This window comes from Enhydra lutris, unplaced genomic scaffold, assembly GCF_002288905.1.
Source record: "Enhydra lutris kenyoni isolate GAN:26980312 unplaced genomic scaffold, ASM228890v2 scaffoldscaffold25, whole genome shotgun sequence".
NCBI classification, from domain to species: domain Eukaryota; kingdom Metazoa; phylum Chordata; class Mammalia; order Carnivora; family Mustelidae; genus Enhydra; species Enhydra lutris.
The window spans coordinates 1,518,833-1,544,132 of record NW_019154109.1 but is presented as its reverse complement, the minus strand read 5'-3'; the positions used below and the strand labels follow the sequence as shown (position 1 = coordinate 1,544,132).

General features: G+C 36.0%; 1 protein-coding gene across 1 annotated transcript in view; it reads left to right on the top strand.

Moving 5' to 3' along the window:
* LOC111151059 (DENN domain containing 1B) overlaps positions 1 to 25,300 on the top strand; it is a 285,630-nt gene that overhangs the window by 62,427 nt on the left and 197,903 nt on the right. Inside the window, exon 3 of the mRNA XM_022508793.1 lies at positions 1,992 to 2,035. Within this exon, the coding sequence (XP_022364501.1) occupies positions 1,992 to 2,035 (44 nt within the window). The remainder of the gene's footprint in view (positions 1 to 1,991; positions 2,036 to 25,300) is intronic.

Below are 25,300 nucleotides of genomic sequence, written 5' to 3'. Positions count from 1 at the left end.
CACTCATACATATATATTTTCCAAAATAATCTTCCATGTCTCGAGTAATTTTTGGTGACCTATAATACTTGTCATTCATTTTAGAATTTTACAGTTTGTTTTACATGAAGAGATGATCATTTAATATTATCTTTGTGAATTTGTAATGCATAATTTTTATATAAGATGTTTTAAATGATTTTTAATTTGTATTGACTTATATAGAAACCTTCTATTCCTTACTAAATAAAAAAGGTTAATTATATAAAGTATGCTTTTTTCTTTTTAATTTAAAATAATTGAAAAAATTCCTTTGAACTAAGTAATACAGCAAGAGGAGATAGCTCATGCTAAAAATGTTGCTAGGTAATTATTGAGTTTTGGAATTAAAAAGTTGAAATTGTGCATTCTTGGACTGTTTTTATAAAAGCAATACAGAATAGTGGAAATAATGGAGTAGAACTTATTGTGAACATAAATGGTCTATCCTTTTTACTTAGAGTGGAATTCAAATCCTGTTGTATCGGTGGTACTTGTTACTTTTACTATCTTGAGCTTATAAAGGCTTTTTTAGAAGTAATATTATCCTTTTTTAAAGCACACGTACAGATGTTCAGAAGTTTGTTTTTGACACAATTAAAAAATGAATGTACAACCAAAATATTTATTAGTGCTAATTAAAATGACTTATTTTTAATATGCTAAGTAGAAAAGAAATATTGTGAGAATTGATGAAAATAAAAAACCAGTGAGAATATTTATAAAACATTGGTTTTTATATATGAATAACTAGATATATTAGAAAAATTTCTTTAAAATGCCCTGCAAATATCACTTGTATTTTAAGTAAGCTTGATACCTTATAACTACTGCCTTATATCTATTATTTTATAAAAGGCTTCATAGAGTTGCAAATATGGGATTTCAAAAGTGAATTTTGATATAAAGCAAGCATTATTACAGTGTTCATAAATATTTAGGATTTTAAATGGAAATTTAAAATGATATATTTTGGTCTAATTTTTAAGAACTATAATACATTTAATTGCATGTTTGCCACATTTCTATTTTTCTTTTCAAATTAAAACAAATATGTCAAGTGTAGTTAAATCTTAAAATTCGTATTTCAGAATCTTAAAATAAAAGTATATAAATAATGTTGGGTCCCCCCAAAATTGGGTACCCCAATAATGGGTCCATGATTAAAGGAGCGAGACTGATACAAAGCGAAGGTCAAGCAAAAGCTTTATTTCGCGCCAAGCATCAGGAATCAGACCGACCATCAAACAGACTAATTGGTCCGCCGCTACAGAGAGGACGACCTCTCCCTGCTTTCCAGAGTAACTTTTATAGAGCAAAGGCCATGTGATTGGGCCTGGCCACATATAGGTGGCCAGTGGATTGTAACACAAACACACAGGAAACTCCACAGTGATGCTAGGCGACAAATTGAATTACAATTTACCCTAGTAGACATTTGAACCAGCCTATCACACCTTGGTTAGGATTGGCGCCAAAAGGTTCCCAAAGGGTGGGGCCCATACTCCTTGGTAGCTAGGAGACAGTATGCGCCCTCACTGATTGAATACCTCCACCTGGCCTGACCCACCCTTGTACTTGGACTTTGTTACCTGGGACTGGTTTCCCGGACTTGCTCTTAAATAAGTTCCCCTGGTGGGGGGCAAAGTCAGTTTAAGTTTTACAACAAAATGGCAGTTTAACCGGGGTGGGGCTGCTCTGCCTGAATAGGCCCTTACAATAAAAAAGTGAGTTGTGAAAAAAAATAATGAGTTATAATAATCTAAGTTATTAATTTTATTTTTCCTGTTTCCAAAGATCATTAAAATGCTTAAAAGATCAAAATGCTTTATTTTTAACCTCTTCAACTGTAAATGTTTAAAGAGAAATTTAAAAATCATTTAAAAAGTAGCTCTTAACAATGTCTTAACAAGAATGTTGGTGTAAATGTGCTCTTTTGCCTCTGTTTAATGCTGTATGTCAATTATTTACAGATCCGGTGGTATTGTGGAAATTCCCAGAGGACTTTGGCGACCAGGTTGGAACCACATAATTTTTAAAAATCATTTATAACTAGAGTACTATTATTATTACTACTGTTACTTCAGCAACTACTACTATACATGAATTGCTATTAAGTGCTTTCTCTTGACCAATTGTGAGGAAAAAGATCATCATGTGTGCAGAATATATATGGAAAATCTTTTAAAGTTTCCAAATAGATGGATGATGAGGAAGCCCTTTTATCAAAACTAATAAGAACTGAATGTTTACAGTTTCAACATATTTTTGCTCTCTTTTAATCTACCCATGGAATATATTTGGAAACATTTAAAAATTTTTCCCATCAAAAACTTTGTTGAATACCCTCTTACTATTTCTGTCTACTTGAAGTAGTAACTGCTGTAAATAACTGATTAGTTCTCTCCTTTTACAATGTTGTCTGAATCATTTACATATATGTTGAATTGATATTTTCTTTTCTTATGTAATTCATACCTGTAGCTTTACTTTCTTAAAAGAAAATGAGACTTCAGAATGAGTTTATTCCATTTGTATTTTATTTTTTTTAATTTATTTTTTATTTATTTTTTTAAAAGATTTTATTTATTTATTTGACAGACAGAGATCACAAGTAGGCGGGAAAGGCAGGCAGAGAGAGAGGAGGAAGCAGGCTCCCTGCTGAGCAGAGAGCCCGATGCGGGGCTCCATCCCAGGACCCTGGGATCATGACCTGAGCTGAAGGCAGAGGATTTAATCCACTGAGCCACCCAGGCGCCCTCCATTTGTATTTTAAATTGTAGTCTTTGATAGTCCCTTAAGTATTTAGTATGACCAAAATTATGAATTATTTTGACATGATATATGTAAATAGAAAAATCTTTTAAAATTTTATATTATAGATTTATCATTTTGAAATGAATTATGTAATATATGGTTAAAACACAGATTTCAATTTTTATGGAAATCTGATGAACATACTCTTATTTTTTTTTTTGCCTGCATAACAAGGGTATAAAAGAGTCTTGTCACTGTTAAAATTTAAAAATGTATAAGCTTAACCGTTAAGTTCACAGATATGATTCTTAAAATTCTCATAATTTATAAGTTGAAAGTTGACAAAAGTATTTGTTTAAAGCAGTTCATTCAGAAATAAGTATACAGAAAAATATTCGTTTAGAGCAGTTCATTCACAAATAAGTATACAGACAAATGATTTTGATATGTAGAAGGATAACTTTTTATGTGTGAAAATCTATACTAAGACTAGGAAGTTACACTGAAAAAAATCAGTAAATGGGCATGTTAAATATTAACTGAATCTGATGCAGTCCTGGACTATTTCTCACATAAAAAGAGAGGTATGCACTCTTAATTTGTTTTTAGCTCTCTAGAGAAAGAGTAGATTTATAAATATCTTAAGTATACAAAAGAAATCCCCAGTGAAGACAGGGTTTGGCTATATGATGTATAAATGGGTTTGTTTTCAAGTAATGTGTAGTTAGGTTAGAGCCTTACCGACTCATTTTAGCACTTTGAAATACTATTCTTCTTCTGGTATTCTCGATTCTTCCTTGTCCACTGACCCAAGAACAAACCTCCTGTCCAGATTATGTTTTCTTTTTTTTTTTTAATTTTCTATCTCTTAAACTGCCCCTGAGAATTCCTAAGAAATCTAATACTCCTCACTTTGGGTTTCACGTAAGGGCGATCATGTACTTGAGTTCAGCTACAGTAAATTTTTCAGTGAGACCAACTATCATTGTCCCTCTTTGTGACTGATAAACTGGTGATAGAAATTTTTTAGTTGGGGCTGAAATGTTGTTTTGTTTTCCAAAATTCGTGATGCTAGTGGAACATTAATAAGCCTTTACATACCTAGTAAAATGCAAAAGCAGTTAACTGGGTAATGGTGATGAATGTCCAGAATTCCAGTTCATGGCAATTCTTACACACTTTTTTGAAGGTTAGGACTGAAAGGACCATTAGATACCATTTTGTTTAAACACTTCACATTATATCTGGAGAAATCAAACTTTATGTAGGAATCTAGCCAAGGGCCTTGAAGAATGGTTTTCCTATATGCTTTTAGGTGAATATTCTGAGTACTACAGCTGATTCAAGTACTCTGTGTGTATTTCTCATCTTTTTTTTTTTACCATGTACTGTTGTACACTGATTCTTGCTAAACTACCTTTTTACTGGATCTGAGACTTGCTTCAGTAATAATAATTATTAAAAAGCTCTTTATTTAGCCCTTACCATGCACTGGGCAGTATACTTTGTGCTTTATATGCATAATTCATTTGTCTTCAGACCCACCCAGTACTGCTAGGAGATAGTATATTCCCCCAAAGTGAGGGTTAAGAAACTTGCCTGAGATCAGGCTGCTTATCAGAGGCAGAGCTAAGTTTTGAAGGCAAGTATGTCTAACTCAAAACCATGTGCTATTAGCAATGAAGCTATTTTCTTTCTGCTTGGATTGCTTACCCAGATCCTACTCAGTTATTTTATTTTAGCTCTTATAAAAATAGTTTATCATAACGGTTCTTTCCCCCTCATTATCTTTAAAATTTGAAATCATTGTGTTAATTAAAACAAAGAAATCATTACCCTTTGTTCTACTACATGGAGTTGTTGATTTCTCATAATCGTTGGTTTATTACAGGTTCCTCGAGTATGTCTTCCTCCTTTAGTTGGAAGAACCAGTGGGACGTTCAAAGTCACATTTCAGGGGCTGTAATTCGATTTTTTCGGGGGTACAGTGTAGAATTTTGTATAGGGAAATAGGAAATGAAGCTGTAAATGTAAATGGAGCCGGGTTTTGGTTACATTAAAGGCCTTGCTAAAGAGTTAGTCCTTCAGATGAACTTGAAGAGAGTGTGGTCTGGCAAAATACATGTGCTAGTAGTCGGGAAGAGATTTCTGTACGGATTTGTTGTGGGAGAAACCGGAAACATGGAAATTAGTTGGCTATTGCAGTAGTTCAGCTGAGGGCATCAGAAGGATCTGAAAGGGTTGGTTACATTAGGAGTGAAAACGAAGATGAGTGTAAGGGGGAAGGAGGAAAGAGGTTGCATGCAGAGGTGCTCTGTGGGGCATAGGGTAGAGAGGAATAGTGACAAGAGGATGAATTTGATTTTTGTCACTCCAAGAAATGTCGAATTATCTTTGTGTGGGTGGTGGATGGGACTTTGGGGATTGGAGAAGAATGGAGCAGTGTTACAGCTTGAGGAAATACAAAGCTGGGAGTGAATTTGAGGATTGCTAAACACACTGAGTTGATGTCAGGTTTATATTTTGCGAATACATTGAGGGCTGTCTCTGGTTGAGATAATGCAGACCAAGTCTTCCCATCCATGCCACTGATACTCACAGTATCCCTTCACACAGTTGTGAGAGGTTCATGGCCTCTGTATAAAAGGAGTAATTTTGTTTCTTTTTGCTGTTATCAAGATGATCTCTCCATTGCCCTTAGATCTCTGTTGTTCACATTTATACTTAATGGTTTGAGGCTGTTTTTCAGAATGCTTGATCCCACCCCCAACTCTCTGCTTGCCATTTTCATGGTTCATGTCTCTATAGCATTTGCTGCTTGCATATAGCACGCCCACTTCGGGCCATGGTTTCTCTGTGTTTCTTGAGAGAGAGGAGTCGATCTTTGTGAGAAAAGTACACTTTTAGAGAGGGGTCAGAAATAAAATCTTATAACTGTTGGAATCAAACAGATGTGTGTTTGGATACTGGTTCTGTATTTGTAGATTGTGTGAAGTGTTGCTTTAGATAGGGACTTAATCTCTCTTAGTTACTCATTTACAAAATGGGACTGATTTTACTGATCTGACAGAATACAGTGAGAATGAAATGAGGTCGAGTCTGTAAAGCACTCAGTGCCATGCCTGGCATGTGAAAAATACTCCGTAAGTGGGAACCAATAGTTTTGTTAAAATATTGCAAGGCCATGAATGTTTACTAATTTATTATGAGGCATAGATAAAATTGCTCTATGTACAATATAATTTTTATAGATGGATAACAAGTTTGAGAATTTTGCTACTTTATAGAACTTCAGGAAGATTTATAATTTAATGGCATAAGAGGTAGTAATATGTAAAAATTCTTCTTTAGTGTGTGCTTTCTGACTTTTCTGAAATTTCTGTGCCATTAGTTTATGACTATAGTGGATATCTGCTGTTTAACTGGCAAAACTGTTACTTTTTAGTTAGTTTTTTTTCATGAAAATCTTAAACTGTGTTTAAGATTTCTTTTTATCAGGATGGCTATCAGCAGAAGTCACAGGACCATGGAGCCATGATCTTTTAGTAATGGCCAAGACGTCATTTGGATAGGAAAGAAGATTATGAAGACCTTACCGCAGGTCATACATCCTATTTACCTTTAGTCTTGAGTCCTTTTCCTATTTTCACGCAAACTGCAGTCTTTTCATTATTCTGGGCCATTTCGTATGTCTCAGATACCCTTTTCCCATTTCTCTGATGTACTCTCTCCATAATGCAAATGAAATGTTTTATCTGCTGTGATATTTTGAAGCATTCCTCTTTTTGCGATCCAGACTTATTTTTGTATTAGTATGTCTGCCATGTTACCTGAGTAACCTGGAGTGGTTGTTCTTGGGTGTCTTATTTCAGTGAATGTTCCCACATAAGCTTCTTTTCCAAGTCAGGGACTCTTGTGCATTTATTTTTTACTTCTCTGTCCCTCATGCAACTGCTATTCCAATCTGTCCTCAAATCCTAATTCTTGTGCCTCTTTTATGTCTTGTCAGTCTCTCCACTTCTCTTTAGTTCTAGGATCCTTTCCTTAATTCGTATTTTCCTCTCTTTTGTTTTTCTGCCTATTTAATTTATCCTCCACAGTGTAGCTAAAATGATCTAAAAGACAATGGAATGATCTCTCTGAAACACAAATACTGCTACTCCTATCACTACTGTCATTAGTTCCTTGATATGCTGGGTACTTTCCAGGTACTTTGCCTGTATTAGCTCATTGAATCCTAATAATGCCTCTAGGAAGTGAAGGGACTACTATAGTTCCCATTTTACAGATAAAGAAACAGAACTACAAAGTACTTAATTTACATGGCAAAAGTCACACAGTTAATAAGTAATGAGCCATTATTCCAAGCCAGACACTGACTCCATAACTTCTAGTCCTGAAGACTCATTTAAACTCACTACTTCCCATTGATGCCTTTAATATAAGGTTCAACTTCTCAACGTGATCAAGCTCCTTGTTTCAAGTCTTTTGTTTACATCTTTAGCCTCGTCTTTCTCTGTGTCCCTTTCCATTCTCCAGTTAAGAAATGGTCTATATTTTGTAGTGAACATTATTTTCTCTTCTGTACCATTTATTTATCTTCTGTTTTTGAACATGTGAGTCTTTTGGTCTGAAATGCTAATCTTCTACTTGCACTCCCTTTTGCCTGTCTTTCTAGTCTTGGCTTAGAGGTCATTTCCTCCAGAAGCCTTTACTTGATGTCACAGGTCTAGAATGAATGCACCTCCTGGACTTCCCTCGGCATTTTATGCTTCCCAAATTATGCCACTTATTAGATCTGTCATTTTCCTTATTTTCTATTTATCCCATTAGACTAAATGTCTCTGAGACTAGTATTAAAGAATAATTTTTAAAAGAAGATATAATCATGACTCTAATGCAAATTTAACATTTAATTTTGAAGTTTCTTAGAACTCGTTAGTTGAAGAGGGTGTGAGTAAAATGTTGTATCGTATTCAAAGGAGAGCTCAAAGTAGCAGAATTGTATAGATAAATTGGGAATGCTGTAATAAATTTACAAATAGACATAGAAGTGGCTTTGTCCACATGGGGAGGGGTGAGGGAGGAGGGCAGTCAGTTGTCCCTCTATGAGACATGTCTGTGGACAAATATTATTTGCATTGCTACCATTTACAGAGTTGTAAAACAGCTTCAAGACAATGAAAGTCTCAGAGCCCCTGGAAGAGTGTATTAGGGAATGGCTTATTTCCCAATGAAAACAACCAGTAATCTTTTGGTTCAGTTCAAATTTTTATAATTTTTTCCTATAGTATTCTTATTCCTTTGACAAGTATAATAATTTTAAAGAAAGATTATTCTAGAAAACAAAATAAATCATGTCCCTAAAGGTTTGGCCCGAGTATTTACATGGGTGGAGCAAGGGAGTTAACTTAGTCTACAAGCCTCCCTGAATTTACTTTATACACCTAGAGCCATGTAGTGTAGAATAATTGCTATGTCTACAAAACTTTTTTTTCCGAGAAAGTTTTCGTAAGGAATTTCAGATTAGATTTTTCAAACTTCTCTTATTTATTATCCCAAAGCTAGGAAACTAGGTCCACACAAATGTCTTTCCCAGATTTTATGTATACTGCCTATAACTTTGGTTAATTCTTCTCTTCTCAAGATTCACAAAATTTGCTAAGATTCCTGTTCTGTGAGGAAGGGACCCTCTTTAACACGTTTAAGTTTAGACCCTGTGAGCCAGGCAGAGGCCAGCTTATCTGGGATAACTTTGTAGGCTCCATAAGTATAGCTAAACTTTGTTCCTTAAAAGTGCCTTGGCATGGCTGATTAAACAAGCATCTTTCTAAAAAATGACACTTTAAGACGATGGTTGTGCAATCAATATTCCAGTTATATACTGGTAAAATGAAAGATTTATCGAATTTGTTCAAAAAACAGTATTGGTATGAAAAAATGAAGGGACTTAGTAACTGAGTTTCTGAATTCAGGGATGGAGGGAATCAGTAGGAGTTAGATGTGATTTAAAAATATTTCAGTTTATAGAAGCAGAGTTTACTAAATTGTTGTAGGTCACAGTGTAGGAAGAGGAGGGAGGGCTTCCTTATATGTCCAAAAAATAGATCATTAAAACAGCATCAATAATATTTCAAGCAATGAAATTTCTCTCATTATTATTTAATACAATGCAATTAATTATTGTTTTGCTGGATTTTACCTTAAGCTTCTCATGAAGCTTTCGCTTCTTTTTCTTTTTTTTTTAAATTTTATTTTTTATAAACATATATTTTTATCCCCAGGGGTACAGGTCTGTGAATCGCCAGGTTTACACACTTCACAGCACTCACCATAGCACATACCCTCCCCATAGCACATACCCTCCCCAATGTCCATAATCCCACCCCCCCAACCCCCCTCCCCCCATTAACCCTCAGTTTCTTTTGTGAGATTATGAGTCACTTATGGTTTGTCTCCCTCCCAATCCCATCTTGTTTCATTTACTCTTCTCCTACCCCCTTAACCCCCCATGTTGCATCTCCTCTCCCTCATATCAGGGAGATCATATGATAGTTGTCTTTCTCCGATTGACTTATTTCGCTAAGCATGATACCCTCTAGTTCCATCCACGTCGTCGCAAATGGCAAGATTTCATTTCTTTTGATGGCTGCATAGTATTCCATTGTGTATATATACCACATCTTCTTTATCCATTCGTCTGTTGATGGACATCTAGGTTCTTTCCATAGTTTGGCTATTGTAGACATTGCTGCTATAAACATTCGGGTGCACGTGCCCCTTCGGATCACTACGTTTGTATCTTTAGGGTAAATACCCAGCAGTGCAATTGCTGGGTCATAGGGTAGTTCTATTTTCAACATTTTGAGGAACCTCCATGCTGTTTTCCAGAGTGGTTGCACCAGCTTGCATTCCCACCAACAGTGTAGGAGGGTTCCCCTTTCTCCGCATCCTCGCCAGCATCTGTCATTTCCTGACTTGTTAATTTTAGCCTTTCTGACTGGTGTGAGGTGGTATCTCATTGTGGTTTTGATTTGTATTTCCCTGATGCTGAGTGATGTGGAGCACTTTTTCATGTGTCTGTTGGCCATCTGGATGTCTTCTTTGCAGAAATGTCTGTTCATGTCCTCTGCCCATTTCTTGATTGGATTATTTGTTCTTTGGGTGTTGAGTTTGCTAAGTTCTTTATAGATTTTGGACACTAGCCCTTTATCTGATATGTCATTTGCAAATATCTTCTCCCATTCTGTCAGTTGTCTTTTGGTTTTGTTACCTGTTTCCTTTGCTGTGCAAAAGCTTTTGATCTTGTTAAAATCCCAATAGTTCATTTTTGCCCTTGCTTCCCTTGCTTTTGGCGATGTTCCTAGGAAGATGTTGCTGCGGCTGAGGTCGAAGAGGTTGCTGCCTGTGTTCTCCTCAAGGATTTTGATGGATTCCTTTCTCACATTGAGATCCTTCATCCATTTTGAGTCTATTTTCGTGTGTGGTGTAAGGAAATGATCCAATTTCATTTTTCTGCATGTGGCTGTCCAATTTTCCCAACACCATTTATTGAAGAGGCTGTCTTTTCTCCATTGGACATTCTTTCCTGCTTTGTCGAAGATGAGTTGACCATAGAGTTGAGGGTCTATTTCTGGGCTCTCTATTCTGTTCCATTGATCTATGTGTCTGTTTTTGTGCCAGTACCATGCTGTCTTGATGATGACAGCTTTGTAATAGAGCTTGAAGTCTGGAATTGTGATGCCACCAACTTTGGCTTTCTTTTTCAATATTGCTTTGGCTATTCGAGGTCTTTTCTGGTTCCATATAAATTTTAGGATTATTTGTTCCATTTCTTTGAAAAAAATGGATGGTACTTTGATAGGAATTGCATTAAATGTGTAGATTGCTTTAGGTAGCATAGACATTTTCACAATATTTATTCTTCCAATCCAGGAGCATGGAACATTTTTCCATTTCTTTGTGTCTTCCTCAATTTCTTTCATGAGTACTTTATAGTTTTCTGTGTATAGATTCTTAGTCTCTTTGGTTAGATTTATTCCTAGGTATCTTAGAGTTTTGGGTGCAATTGTAAATGGGATGGACTCCTTAATTTCTCTTTCTTCTGTCTTGTTGTTGGTGTAGAGAAATGCAACTGATTTCTGTGCATTGATTTTATATCCTGACACTTTACTGAATTCCTGTACAAGTTCTAGCAGTTTTGGAGTGGAGTCTTTTGGGTTTTCCACATATAGTATCATATCATCTGTGAAGAGTGATAGTTTGACGACTTCTTTGCCAATTTGGATGCCTTTAATTTCCTTTTGTTGTCTGATTGCTGAGGCTAGGACTTCTAGTACTATGTTGAATAGCAGTGGTGATAACGGACATCCCTGCCGTGTTCCTGACCTTAGCGGAAAAGCTTTCAGTTTTTCTCCATTGAGAATGATATTTGCGGTGGGTTTTTCATAGATGGCTTTGATAATATTGAGGTATGTGCCCTCTATCCCTACACTTTGAAGAGTTTTGATCAGGAAGGGATGCTGTACTTTGTCAAATGCTTTTTCAGCATCTATAGAGAGTATCATATGGTTCTTGTTCTTTCTTTTATTAATGTGTTGTATCACATGGATTGATTTGCGGATGTTGAACCAACCTTGCAGCCCTGGAATAAATCCCACTTGGTCGTGGTGAATAATCCTTTTAATGTACTGTTGAATCCTATTGGCTAGTATTTTGGGGAGAATTTTTGCATCTGTGTTCATCAAGGATATTGGTCTGTAGTTCTCTTTTTTGATGGGATCCTTGTCTGGTTTGGGGATCAAGGTGATGCTGGCCTCATAAAATGAGTTTGGAAGTTTTCCTTCCATTTCTATTTTTTGGAACAGTTTCAGGAGAATAGGAATTAGTTCTTCTTTAAATGTTTGGTAGAACTCCCCCGGGAAGCCGTCTGGCCCTGGGCTTTTGTTTGTTTGGAGATTTTTGATGACTGTTTCAATCTCCTTACTGGTTATGGGTCTGTTCAGGCTTTCTATTTCTTCCTGGTTCAGTTGTGGTAGTTTATATGTCTCTAGGAATGCATCCATTTCTTCCAGATTGTCAAATTTGTTGGCGTAGAGTTGCTCATAGTATGTTCTTATAATTGTCTGTATTTCTTTGGTGTTAGTTGTGATCTCTCCTCTTTCATTCATGATTTTATTTATTTGGGTCCTCTCTCTTTTCTTTTTGATAAGTCTGGCCAGGGGTTTATCGATCTTATTAATTCTTTCAAAGAACCAGCTCCTAGTTTCGTTGATTTGTTCTATTGTTTTTTTGGTTTCTATTTCATTGATTTCTGCTCTGATCTTTATGATTTCTGCTCTGATCTTTATGATTTCTCTTCTCCTGCTGGGTTTAGGGTTTCTTTCTTGTTCTTTCTCTAGCTCTTTTAGGTGTAGGGTTAGGTTGTGTACCTGAGACCTTTCTTGTTTCTTGAGAAAGGCTTGTACCGCTATATATTTTCCTCTCAGGACTGCCTTTGTTGTGTCCCACAGATTTTGAACCATTGTGTTTTCATTATCATTTGTTTCCATGAATTTTTTCAACTCTTCTTTAATTTCCTGGTTGACCCATTCATTCTTTAGAAGGATGCTGTTTAGTCTCCATGTATTTGGGTTCTTTCCAAATTTCCTCTTGTGATTGAGTTCTAGCTTCAGAGCATTGTGGTCTGAAAATATGCAGGGAATGATTCCAATCTTTTGATAATGGTTGAGACCTGATTTAGGACCGAGAATGTGATCTATTCTGGAGAATGTTCCATGTGCACTAGAGAAGAATGTGTATTCTGTTGCTTTGGGATGAAATGTTCTGAATATATCTGTGATGTCCATGTGGTGCAGTGTGTCATTTAAGGCCTTGATTTCCTTGTTGATCTTTTGCTTGGATGATCTGTCCATTTCAGTGAGGGGAGTGTTAAAATCCCCTATGATTATTGTATTATTGTCGATGTGTTTCTTTGATTTTGTTATTAATTGGTTTATATAGTTGGCTGCTCCCACGTTAGGGGCATAGATATTTAAAATTGTTAGATCTTCTTGTTGGACAGTTCTTTTGAGTATGATATAGTGTCCTTCCTGATCTCTTATTATAGTCTTTGGCTTAAAATCTAATTGATCTGATATAAGGATTGCCACTCCTGCTTTTTTCTGATGTCCATTAGCATGGTAAATTCTTTTCCACCCCCTCACTTTAAATCTGGAGGTGTCTTCAGGTTTAAGATGAGTTTCTTGTAGGCAACATATAGATGGGTTTTGTTTTTTTATCCATTCTGATACCCTGTGTCTTTTGATTGGGGCATTTAGCCCATTAACATTCAGGGTAAGTATTGAGAGATATGAATTTAGTGCCATTGTATTGCCTGTAAGGTGACTGTTATTGTATATTGTCTCTGTTCCTTTCTGATCTACTACTTTTAGGGTCTCTCTTTGCTTAGAGGACCCCTTTCAATATTTCCTGTAGAGCTGGTTTGGTATTTGCAAATTCTTTCAGTTTTTGTTTGTCCTGGAAGCTTTTAATCTCTCCTTCTATTTTCAATGATAGCCTAGCTGGATATAGTATTCTTGGCTGCATGTTTTTCTCGTTTAGTGCTCTGAATATATCATGCCAGCTCTTTCTGGCCTGCCAGGTCTCTGTGGATAAGTCTGCTGCCAATCTAATATTTTTACCATTGTACGTTACAGACTTCTTTTCCCGGGCTGCTTTCAGGATCTTCTCTTTGTCACTAAGACTTGTAAATTTTACTATTAGGTGACGGGGTGTGGACCTATTCTTATTGATTTTGAGGGGGGTTCTCTGAACCTCCTGGATTTTGATGCTTGTTCCCTTTGCCATATTGGGGAAATTCTCTCCAATAATTCTCTCCAATATACCTTCTGCTCCCCTCTCTGTTTCCTCTTCTTCTGGAATCCCAATTATTCTAATGTTGTTTCGTCTTATGGTGTCACTTATCTCTCGAATTCTCCCCTCATGGTCCAGTAGCTGTTTGTCCCTCTTTTGCTCAGCTTCTTTATTCTCTGTCATTTGGTCTTCTATATCGCTAATTCTTTCTTCTGCCTCATTTACCCTAGCAGTGAGAGCCTCCATTTTTGATTGCACCTCATTAATAGCTTTTTTTATTTCAACTTGGTTAGATTTTAGTTCTTTTATTTCTCCAGAAAGGGCTTTTATCTCTCCGGAGAGGGTTTCTCTAATATCTTCCATGCCTTTTTCGAGCCCGGCTAGAACCTTGAGAATCTTCATTCTGAACTCTGGATCTGACATATTACCAATGTCTGTATTGATTAGGTCCCTAGCCTTTGGTACTGCCTCTTGTTCTTTTTTTTGTGGTGAATTTTTCCGCCTTGTCATTTTGTCCACATAAGAGTATATGAAGGAGCAAGTGAAATACTAAAAGGGTGGCAACAACCCCAGGAAAATATGCTTTAGCCAAATCAGAAGAGATCCCAAATCATGAGGGGGGAGAAAGGGGATAAAAAGAGGTTCAGAAAGAAAAAAAAAAAAAAAAAAAGAAGAAACAATTAAAAAAAGAAAACCAATAAAGAAAAAATATAAAAAGGAAAAAAATATATATATTAGATAAACTAGTTAAAAAACGTTAAAAAAGGAAAGGGTAAAAGTTAAAAAAATTTAGCAGAAGAAGAAAAATAAATTGAAAAAGAAAAAAAATTATATTAATTGCAAGGCTAAAGAATCATGGGGAGAAAGCCATCAGTTCCATGCTTTGCTTTCTCCTCCTTTGGAATTCCGCTGCTCTCCTTGGTATTGAAACTGCACTCCTTGGTAGGTGAACTTGGTCCTGGCTGGGCTTCTTGTTGATCTTCTGGGGGAGGGGCCTGTTGTAGTGATTCTTAAGTGTCTTTGCCCCGGGCGGAGTTGCACCGCCCTTACCAGGGGCTGGGCTGAGTAATCCGCTCGGGTTTGCTTTCGGGAGCTTTTGTTCCCTGAGCGCTTTCCGTAGAGTTCCGGAGGGCGGGAATGAAAATGGCGGGCCTCCTGGTCTCCGGCCCCGAGGAGCCGAGAGCCCTGGGCCCCACTCCTCAGTGTGCCCTCAGAGAACAGCGCCGATTTACTCCCGTCACCCTGCCTCCGGCCGCGCTCCGAGCTGACCGAGCCTGCAACCGGTTCAAGGTAACCCCGAGCTTAGAGCTCACTCCTCGGCTCTGTCTCTGTAGCCGGCTTCCGCGTTCTAATACCTGTAAGCTCTGCGACACTCAGACACCCCCGATCCTTCTGTGACCCTGCGGGACCTGAGGCCACGCTGACCCTGCGTGGGCTTCACCCCGGTTTAGCCTCTGGAGCGATGTCCCTCAGCGGAACAGACTTTTAAAAGTCCTGAGTTTGTGCTCCGTTGCTCCGCCGCTTGCCGGGAGCCGGCCCCTCTCTCCGTGGTCTATCTTCCCGTCGCTTTGGATTCACTTCTCCTCCAGTCCTACCTTTCAGAAAGTGGTTGATTTTCTGTTTCTAGAGTTGCTGTTCTTCTTCTCTTCGATCTTCCGTTGGATTTGTAGGTGTTTGCAATCTTTAGATAAGCTATCTAGCTGATCTCCCGCTACCTGAAGTAGTCTCAGCCTGCTACTTCTCCGCCATCTTGACTCCTCCCAGCTTTCTGCTTCTTGACTAAAATGAGTCTTGGAAGTTTGGCCTTAGTCCACTGGAATGGACTGAAAGTTATCTAAGTGATGTCACTTCAGAAGATGTCCCCAGTCCTCTATTCTTTGAAGTGTCAGTAATTTGAAATATCTGCTACAACCTTTTTCCAAGGCTCTGAGAATGACTGACTTTGTTGAAAACACAAACTCTGGCCTGTAGGTTATAGCAGAGCCTTTAGGCAATCATCAGAAATAAAACTAAAGTACTGTAGATGATAGAGGCTTAATGGTTATGGTTAATTTATTACCAATAATTTTCAAATGTGAAAGTTCTGGGGAGGATGGGCAAAATAGTTGAAGGAGATGAAGAGGTACAGCCTTCCAGTTACAAGATAAATAAGTCACAGGGATGAAAAGTACAGATAAAGGAATATGGTCAATAATATTGTATTAATGTGTGGTGACAGATGATAATTGCCCTGCTTATGGTGGGCATTGCATAATGTAGTGAATTGTTAATTCAACTATGTTGAATACCCGAAACAAATACAGCGTTGTCCGTCAGTTATAGTTTGCTAAAAAGCCAAAACAAAACGAAAAAAAACCAAAACAAAACCCAAAAGCAAATGTGAAAGGTTTGGTGGAGGGTTCATAATAAAAATAAAATATGAAAAAGAAAATTTGATTGTTTCTGTTGTATGAAGAAAATAATGAAGCTGCTCAAAAAGGTGTTAGAGAAAATGTCTCAAAGAGCAAGGAGTATGACTATTTTCTTTCTTTCTTTCTTCTTCTTTTTTTTTTTTTTTTAAAGATTTTATTTATTTGACAGGGAGAGAGAAAGCACAAGCAGGAGGAGTGGCAGAGGGAGAGGGAGAAGCAGGTTCCCCAATGAGCAGGGAGCTCGATGGCGGGACTTGTCCCGGGACTCTGAGATCATGACCCGAGCTGAGGACTAGTGTTCAACCAACTGAGCCACCCACGCTCCCAACACTGTTTTCAAAGGATTTGAAATTATATCTGATTTATGAAAGTGGGCAAATAAAATTTGAGGAAATTTGAGGAAAATCTTGAGATATAGCATACAATAATCCTGAGACATAATATAGCAAGAATATACCAAGAATATCAAGTAAAGAGATTGAGTATGTCTGGAGTAGGGCCTAGACAAATATATTTTTGTAGAACTTTATGGGTAAGTCTGATGTGCATACCCAGTTGAGAACCACTGTCCTACAAGATGCCAGGGATTTAAAATAAAGAGGTAAAGGTTATGACCAAGTAAACATTTTAAATAATAACAAATTATAACTGGCAATATTATATTATTGTTGTCTAATATCATTGAGCAAAGTACTGCCCAGGACTCTAATAAATATAAGAAAACCTAGCAACTATTTCATAAGAGATTTGATCATTGTCTTTCTGGAGAATAAAACATATTGTGGACAGCAAGGTCATTGGGGGTATCTCTAGGGACTTCCTATATGGCATATGATTTCTGAAATACTAATATTCATATTCATAAAATTTACACATACACAAGGTCACCCTAAGGCAGGCTGAGCATCTCTTCTCATTTTTCAGCTTTTTGTGTGCAGCTTTTATAATAATAACATATCAAACAAACCAAATTATTTCTAGCATCTCATTTTATAAGGTAAGAGAAAATATCCCTGTGCTTTTCAAGGAACTGCTAGGAAATCTCCAAGATAATTTTAGTTATAAAAACATATCATGAAAGTTTTTGACTTTTTCTATATTCAGAGTCTGAGTTTGGGAAGGCAAAATTTAAAAAGTTGTTAGAAGATTTGAATGAGTAAGATTAACATTTGGTTATATGGTTATATGTTTAATCAAGGTGACAATGAAATATTTAAAATAAATATGTTCAGGAACACTATTGAATAGTTCTTTCATAAATGAACTTTTTTTTTAACTTTCCCCCCCCTTAAATAATAAAAGACATAACATAGTGAACTCAGTATTAAGTGCAGAAATTATTCTGTTAACACACAGAATTTCAGTTATCTCAGAGACATACAGAGGTTAAGAATAACTTTTTACATTGTAGACAAAGGCATTAATCAATAATCCAAGGAAACAAGCCCATCAAAGTTGAGTGAATTTTAACAATTTTCATAGCTTCTTTTCAGAGTCAGGTGTTATCAAAAAAGACAGACAAAAGTTACATTATTTCAAGTTTTGTTTCATTATGCCCTCTCACATTTAAAAACAAACTGACATTTTTCGACATATTTCAGAGATGTGCAAAGCCACACTAATTTCATCATTGTCATCACCATATTTATGTTGTCTTAACATGCAGTGCATCCATGATTGCTGTTCTCAAATGTATTCATATATCTGTTAAAAATTTATCAGTTTTAGGGCACCTGGGTGGCTCAGTAGGTTAAGCAGCTGCCTTCGGCTCAGGTCATGATCCCAGGGTGGTGGGATCGGGCCCTGCATTGGGCTACCTGCTCAGCGGAGACCCTGGTTTTCCTCTTTCTCTGTCTGCTGCTCTGCCTACTTCTGCTCTCTCTCTCTCTCTCTCTGTCAAATAAGTAAATACAATCTTTAACAAAAATTTATCAGTTTTAATTTCTAATGCAATAAGTTTCAGTATTCAATAATACATGATTATATAAACAGTAGCTCTTCAGCATCCTTAATAAATTCCAGGAACACAAAGATTTTTAAAAAAAGCCCAAGAATTGCTGTTTTTAGGACAAAACTATTCTTTGAAAATAAAAGTATATACACTGTTATATTTATCCAGTGCTGTTGTCCCTATTGTAGTCTTAACCAGTCAATTACAACTTTTAATCTAAGTTACCAACTTCTGTTTCAAAGAAAAAGAGAAACTCTGAGGGGTGGATAACTGAGAACTCTCTGGCATGCACAAGCATTTTAGCAGACCAGCAGAACTCATGAATACTGGTAATACAACTTTCTGAAACCATTTACATACCATGAACACTTTTGTGAAGTGGAGAAAATGAGCACATTTGTTAAAATGACCCAAAGGCATAACCATTTTATAGCACACAAAAATAAGAAGCACATAGACTTTTTAATTATGCTTAGTAATCAATATTTTAGTATTCTATCTTAGAAACTACCTGGGTACCCAATAATTATACATTAATTAACTCAATTTAATATCAGTTTAATATTTGGTAACCTAAGATTTCAGAAATTCTGTTTAAGCACATATGTAACAAAATTAAATTATGTTTAAGCAGATATATAACAAAATGTAATTATTGTTGAAGTAAGTTTAACAGAATAACGATTCAGTTAAATAGAAATTAACATTTTTTTATAACCTTAAACATACCATGTTAGCCTATTTGTTCAGTACACCTGCATAAGTTTGGAAAAACAAGCCCAAGTAGAACCAGTCTATCCTTATATTATAGTTAACATTGATAAATCAGAGAACAGAGCTATATTTTTTAAACCAAAATGATAAACTTAGATGAATATGCTCATCTACCTTAATTATGCAAATTTGAATCCCTAAAAAAATTTTTTTGAGGTCTAGCTCATTTGAAATTTTAGAAATTCAGTTTCCTTATTTTATAGGACTTTTAGGGATATTCACTTTATGTACATACCTCTCTATAAGCCATTCAGAACAGGGCTTCTTTATTAAAAACTTTTTAAGACTTTTTAGAGCAGTTTATGGTTCATGACAAAATTGAGAGGGGGTGCAGAGATATCCCATATGCCCCCTGCTCCCTACATGCACAGCCTCCCCCATTTTCAGCATCACTCACCAGAATAGTGCATTCTTTTAACCAAGGGTGAGCGTACATTGACATATAAATGTCCCAAAGTTTGTAGTTTACCTTAGGGTTCACTCTTGGTGTTGCACATTCCATGGGTTTGGGCAAATGTAAAATGACATATATTCATCATTATAATATCCTACAGATATTGTGAGTGCCCTAAAAATTCTCTACTCTCCGAGTATTCATCTCTCCCTGCCATTCCCACCCCTAGCAACCACTCATCTTTTGCTGTCTCCATGGTTTTGCATTGCCCAGAATGTCATACAATTGGAATCATAAAATATGTAGCCTTTCAAGTTGGCTTCTTTCATTTAGTTTTAATTTCTAGTTTCATTCAGTTTTAATTTCTAATGCAATAAGTTTCTCCATGTCTTTTCATGGCTTGATAGCTCATTTCTTTCAAGTACTGAATAATTTTCCATTGTGTGTATGTACCTCAGTTTGTCTGTTTACCTGCTGAAGGACATCTTGGTTGCTTCCAAGTTTTGGCAATGATGGATAAAACTGCTGTAAACATCTGTGCAGGAGTTTCTTTAATTTATGAGGCTTTATAATCTACTTTACTGATACTCTTCAGAGTTAGGGAAATAGTTCACAGTAGTTCAGTAGGAGGAAAGGCCTCTGAATTATAGATATGATAGATTTCACAAATACCAAAAACCTGGGTGGTATTTTTAGGTATCCTATATATAGTGAACAGATTATACAGATATGTAGGAAGTTGAAAAATAGATTGTTAAAAGTAATGCTTAATTTGGGAGGCCTTTTTTACCTTTTTAGTTATGTTTCTGGTTGTTTTTCTTAGATGAAAAATTTTACCAAATACTGAATAAATGAACTTAACCTAGGCACTTAGCATGTAGCTAAAACTGTCTTGAAATTACTTATATAATACTTCTTCTTTTTTTTTTGCAAGATACTGGCTGGTCTGGCAATGTAACGTTGTAAACAAAAGCTGTATCCTCCTTACCTTCTAGGAAGCTTATTAGGCAAAGCAAGATTGGGCTGGGAATCAAAAGTGAATGAACTGTCATTCTGGTTTTTTTTTTTTTTTTTTTAAGATTTTATTTATTTATTTGACAGACAGAGATCACAAGTAGGCAGAGAGGCAGGTGGGGAAGGGGGGTGGGGAAGCAGGCTTCCCACTGAGCAGAGAGCCCGATGCGGGGCTGGATGCGGGGCTCCATCCCAGGACCCTGGGATCATGACCTGAGCCGAAGGCAGACACTTTAACCTACTGAGCCACCCAGGCACCCCCATTCTGTTTTCTTGATAGAAGACTAACTTGTGTATATGAGTTTAAGAAAATATTTTTTTTTCTCTCTGAATTTCAGTTTTCTCCTCTATAAATGGGGGATACAGGAGCAAATGGTTGTTTCATGTTTTTACAATATTCACTTCTACATACAATTCCAACAGAAGTCCAGGTGTAGTAAATGCCATGAAAGTTACTAAAAATACAGTGTGGGAATTCTGGGAAGGAAGACATCACACATTTAAACAAGCTTAAGAGTTTAGCAGTTAGTGAGGAAGAAGAGTTAGTAAGCTGACTAATTTTCTTGGTGGTAGCATTATGTAGTATACTTCTGTACCTTCTAGAATTAAAAGGCTTGAGGAAGGAAAGCCATGTTTATATAAAATAGCAAGAAGCCACAGTAGGCGCACCGGGGTGACTCAATCCTTGAGGATCTGCCTTTGGCTTAGGTCATGGTCCCAGGGTCCTGGCATTGAGCCCCGAGTTGGGCTCCCTGCTCAGCAGGAAGCCTGCTTCTCCCTCTCCCACTCCCCCTGCTTGTGTTCCCTCTATGTGTCTCTCTCTGTCAAATAAATAAACAAATAAAATCTTAAAAAAAAAAGAAGCCACTTTAAAAGGAAAGACTAAAGGTAGAAGCTAGAAATTGATGGCTTATATAGCAAGAATTCGCAGAGATGGCAAGATGACAGATGTTACCTGAATATACTTACGCATTATTTTTTCTAATACTAGGTGAATAAAGATAAATATAAGAAGTTCTCTGCTCAGAAGGACCTCATATTCCAGTAGGGGAGACAAAATTAACTTAATCATAATACAATACCATATGAACTATGATACTAATGTACAGGCTCTAATGGTGGTTCAGCTGAGACTGAATCACAACTAAGTGGAAGGTTTAGCTTTGGACAGCAATGGTAAGGTGTGCTTCCCTCTTCAAGATAGGTGGAAAGAATGAAGAACAGATGGCAGGAGCTGGGTTGAAAAAAGACAATATTCTAGGAAGACTCAGTTTCAGGAATGTTGAAAGTCTTCTTGATTGTCATTCCTACACCGGCATGATTTGAGAAAAAAGGGGTAATGGGATGTGAGAGAGGGAAGTTTGTCCTAGATATTTTTCATAGGTCCTGTCTACATTATTGTCTCTTGCTTCACTGATATTTATTGTCAGCTGGTGTATATGGAATAATGACAGTTGATCTGGTGTGCTGGAAGAGTATGAATCTGCATCGATTATTTTGGGATTGAGGGTTATCAGAGACCAGCTTTTAAGGTACCACTGAAGATAAGGCAGTTTACAGGTCTCTAAGCTGGCAGTAGAAGAATATTTAGGAGGAGAATGTGGATGTAGCATTGGTTCCATGTTTTGATTACATTCTGAGATTCCTTTGGAGATGCTGGTGTTTAGGAGGAGTGCATGGTAGGCGATCTTTAAGCCTTATTCCTGGCCACTGAGTATTTTCCTTAATTTGTTCCTTTTGTAAAGGGTAGGAGTACAAGACAACTGCCGCGCGCGTGCGTGTGTGTGTGTGTGTGTGTGTGTGTGTGTGTGTGTGGTGTAACAGTATGGCACCCTAGTGTACTGGAAGACGGAACGATGAACTTATTTCATGATTTGACAGTGAAGCAGAGTGATAGCATGAGACTTCAGAACTTTATTTCTTACATTAAATAGAAGACTTCATATATTTTTTATAGTATAGATTGGAGTTTGAATTTTGTCAGTTCTGTGCTTTGTTCCATGAAGCAAGTATCCTCTGCAGTGAATGACATGATAGTTACTTCTTCAGATGCATTGTAGAGTTTAAGGTCTACATGAAGCACTTGGGTAGGCATTCAGCAAATGAGAGGACATGATCAGATTTCCTTGACACAATGCCCCTGGCTTTTCCCAGGCCCCATTTGTTATTTTTGTGTGTGGCATTTCTGTTTTTACTCTCCATTTCCAGTCTTTTTCTTCTTTTATTGTCATCCATTGTCAATCTTAGCTTGAAAATTAATTAGTCTTTGAAGGCTTCCCTGACCTCCAGTGCAACCTGTCTATACTTCCATAGCCTCTTGGGTATATTTCTGTATTCTACAGTTATATTTCCTTTTTGAATATTTCAGTCTCCTCTACTCCGTGTGTGTGTGTGTGTGTGTGTAAGTTTCAAGGGGCAGAACTTTCTCATTTTTCTATGCCCACATCTTGCACAGTGTCTGGTACATAATAAGATCTGAATAAATGATTTTTGAATGACTAGATGAATGAGTGAGAAGCCAAGGGAAATTGAGTAAACTCATGATAGGTTATCTTAACCTTCTTAGAAAAACAGAAACAGGATAATCTAGGAGGAATGTAATTAAGAGTACAATGGAATATTACATTTAGAAAGATTTCAGACTGGTATTATTAATAGGGATTCATCAAAATATGAACGACAAGATGTGGCGTAGCAGACAGGTTAGGCAACACGCAGATTTAGTAGTTCCCGACTGTGTTCATGAGTACCTGACTTGTGTGTTCCTTTTCTCTTTCTTACATTTCTATAGGAGAATAAAACAATTAAAATCCAGCGTATGTTGACAAACTAGTATGCTAGGTGAGACAAATACATTTAGAAATGCTTTGAGAAAAGGGTATATTTTAATAGTAATTTTAAATTACAACAATAATAAAAATTCCACTAAGCAAATCTTTGGAGGAATTATCTGGAAACACTTTGGATTACAGTTCTAAGAGTGGATAATAGTAAGAAACTAAATATTATGTACAGTAACAGAAGAATATTTCAAATCTTAACCCTTCAGCTATATCTTCATAGGTCTTTTATAACTGCAAGTAGCCAGCTAGTTGGCAGATTCCAAAACAAACATACTCGACACTGTCTATAATTTTCTTTTCATGTTCAATAATGTGTAATGGTTAGTCTGCATGGTGTAGGAAGAATGCTTGTTCTATATTTAAAAAAAAATCTTTTTACACATCCATCATTTCAGAAAACACAGGTAACCCTTGAACAACATGGGTTTGAACTGCACAGGTCCACTTACATGCAGATATTTTTCAGAAAATACAGTACAGTATTATAAATGTATTTCCTCTTTCTTATGTTTTTTCATAATAATTTCTTTTCTCTAGCTTGTATTATTGTAGAAATGCAGTATATAAAACATATGACATACCGAGTATGTGTTAATCGACTGTTTATGTTATCAGTAAGCCTTCTAGTAAATAGTAGATTATTAGTAGTTAAGTTTTGGGGGAGTCAGACCTCTGCATTGTTCAAGGCGTCAATTGTATTTCTTCTTTTAAAGATTTTAAAAGGATTTGGTCAGAATAATATATAATGTCTTATGATTTGCAATTGCAGTAGACTGGTAGCTGGACATTTTGTAACTTTGCTTCTTGCATCAGTTATAAAGAAGATATAAATTATTTGGAAATAATCTATTAAATCTTAATATATTCAAAATAAATGTTTAAATTAGTGCAAATATATAAAAATTAGATTTTTTTTGCTCATTTGGAGTTGATTATATAATTTTTAACTATAAGTTGATTATATTAGGAACACACAAAATAATCTAATTGTATTCTGTGTTTTTCTAAATGGAAAGGATGAAATGTCTTGCACAGATTTTTGATATGTGAAGGCTAGTTTTTATTTCACTCCCCCATAAGCATGTATTTTATTTATAAACACATATTTCTAAGGCAAATTGATTTCTTATTTTTTAATTAAATCAAGTTTTATAAAGAGATATGGTGGCTGATATAAGAGAATTATATCATGCCTGCATACTTTGTTTCATATGTCAGTATTTTATCAGTAATTATCTAAGTAACCCTAAAATATCAATTACTTCTTATTAATTTGTGATGTAGATACAGCATTAGCTGTCTTGTGCATTCTTGTGTCTAAAAAAGAAGAATCAGAATAAAACCTTATAAATAAGTGGCAAGCATGTGGGGAAGTACTTAAAACTAAATCTAAGAAAATCATCATAATTATGTCTTTTTCTCTTCCCATCTTTCTTTATATAGACAAGATTGTTTCTTTTGTAGATGTAGTGTTAGAAAGCTCAAGATGAAATGAGGTCACATTATTATTTTACCTGCATGTTTATCTTACATTTTCGACCATGAAAGTTTAAAAACTTGATTGCAAACAGGGAAACTAATTTGGAAAACCATTTTGGTCTTTTAGAAATTTTGCTTTATGGCTTAAGTATTTATTGGGAAACAGAATTATGCAATCTAGCAAACTCCTATTGAAGAATATTTCTGCATACATTTTAAGTAATAAAATTTGAGCCCCTGAAGAAATGACTGTATTTTTTGGCTTAAAGGTGAACAAGTTTTATTTAATGAACTCTTAGAGATAAGGTTTTTATGTTTATTTTGATGGCCGTGAAATTTTTATATTCTAACTATGCAAATGATTCAGAGCAGTTCTGACACATCAGGTATTACTCAGCAATCTACGGAAATTAAATAATGATAGATGATCCAGATTGAAAAAGATAAATGTGGTTTCACAACAAATTTCTTTTTATCATGCAGTAAACATTTGACGAAATAAATTTGGAATTAGTTCTATAAGAGGTTTTGAATCTTTGAGAGAAAACAGTTGAGATAGCTTGTTCAAAGTGACCTAACATAGGCTGGTGAATCAGAAGTAGTTCTTTGGAAGTCAGGAGAAGAAAGAAGTATTTAAATATGAGATAGAAGCATGAAAGTCTGCCAGTTCAAACTGTTACATTTCAAATTTTGTTTATTTTTAGTTAAAAAAGAACTTAAGATTAGTTAACTATGAAACAAAAGAAACATTTTCAGATTTTACTTGATGGAAAAATTAAAATTCTTCAAAATTGACATAAAGTCA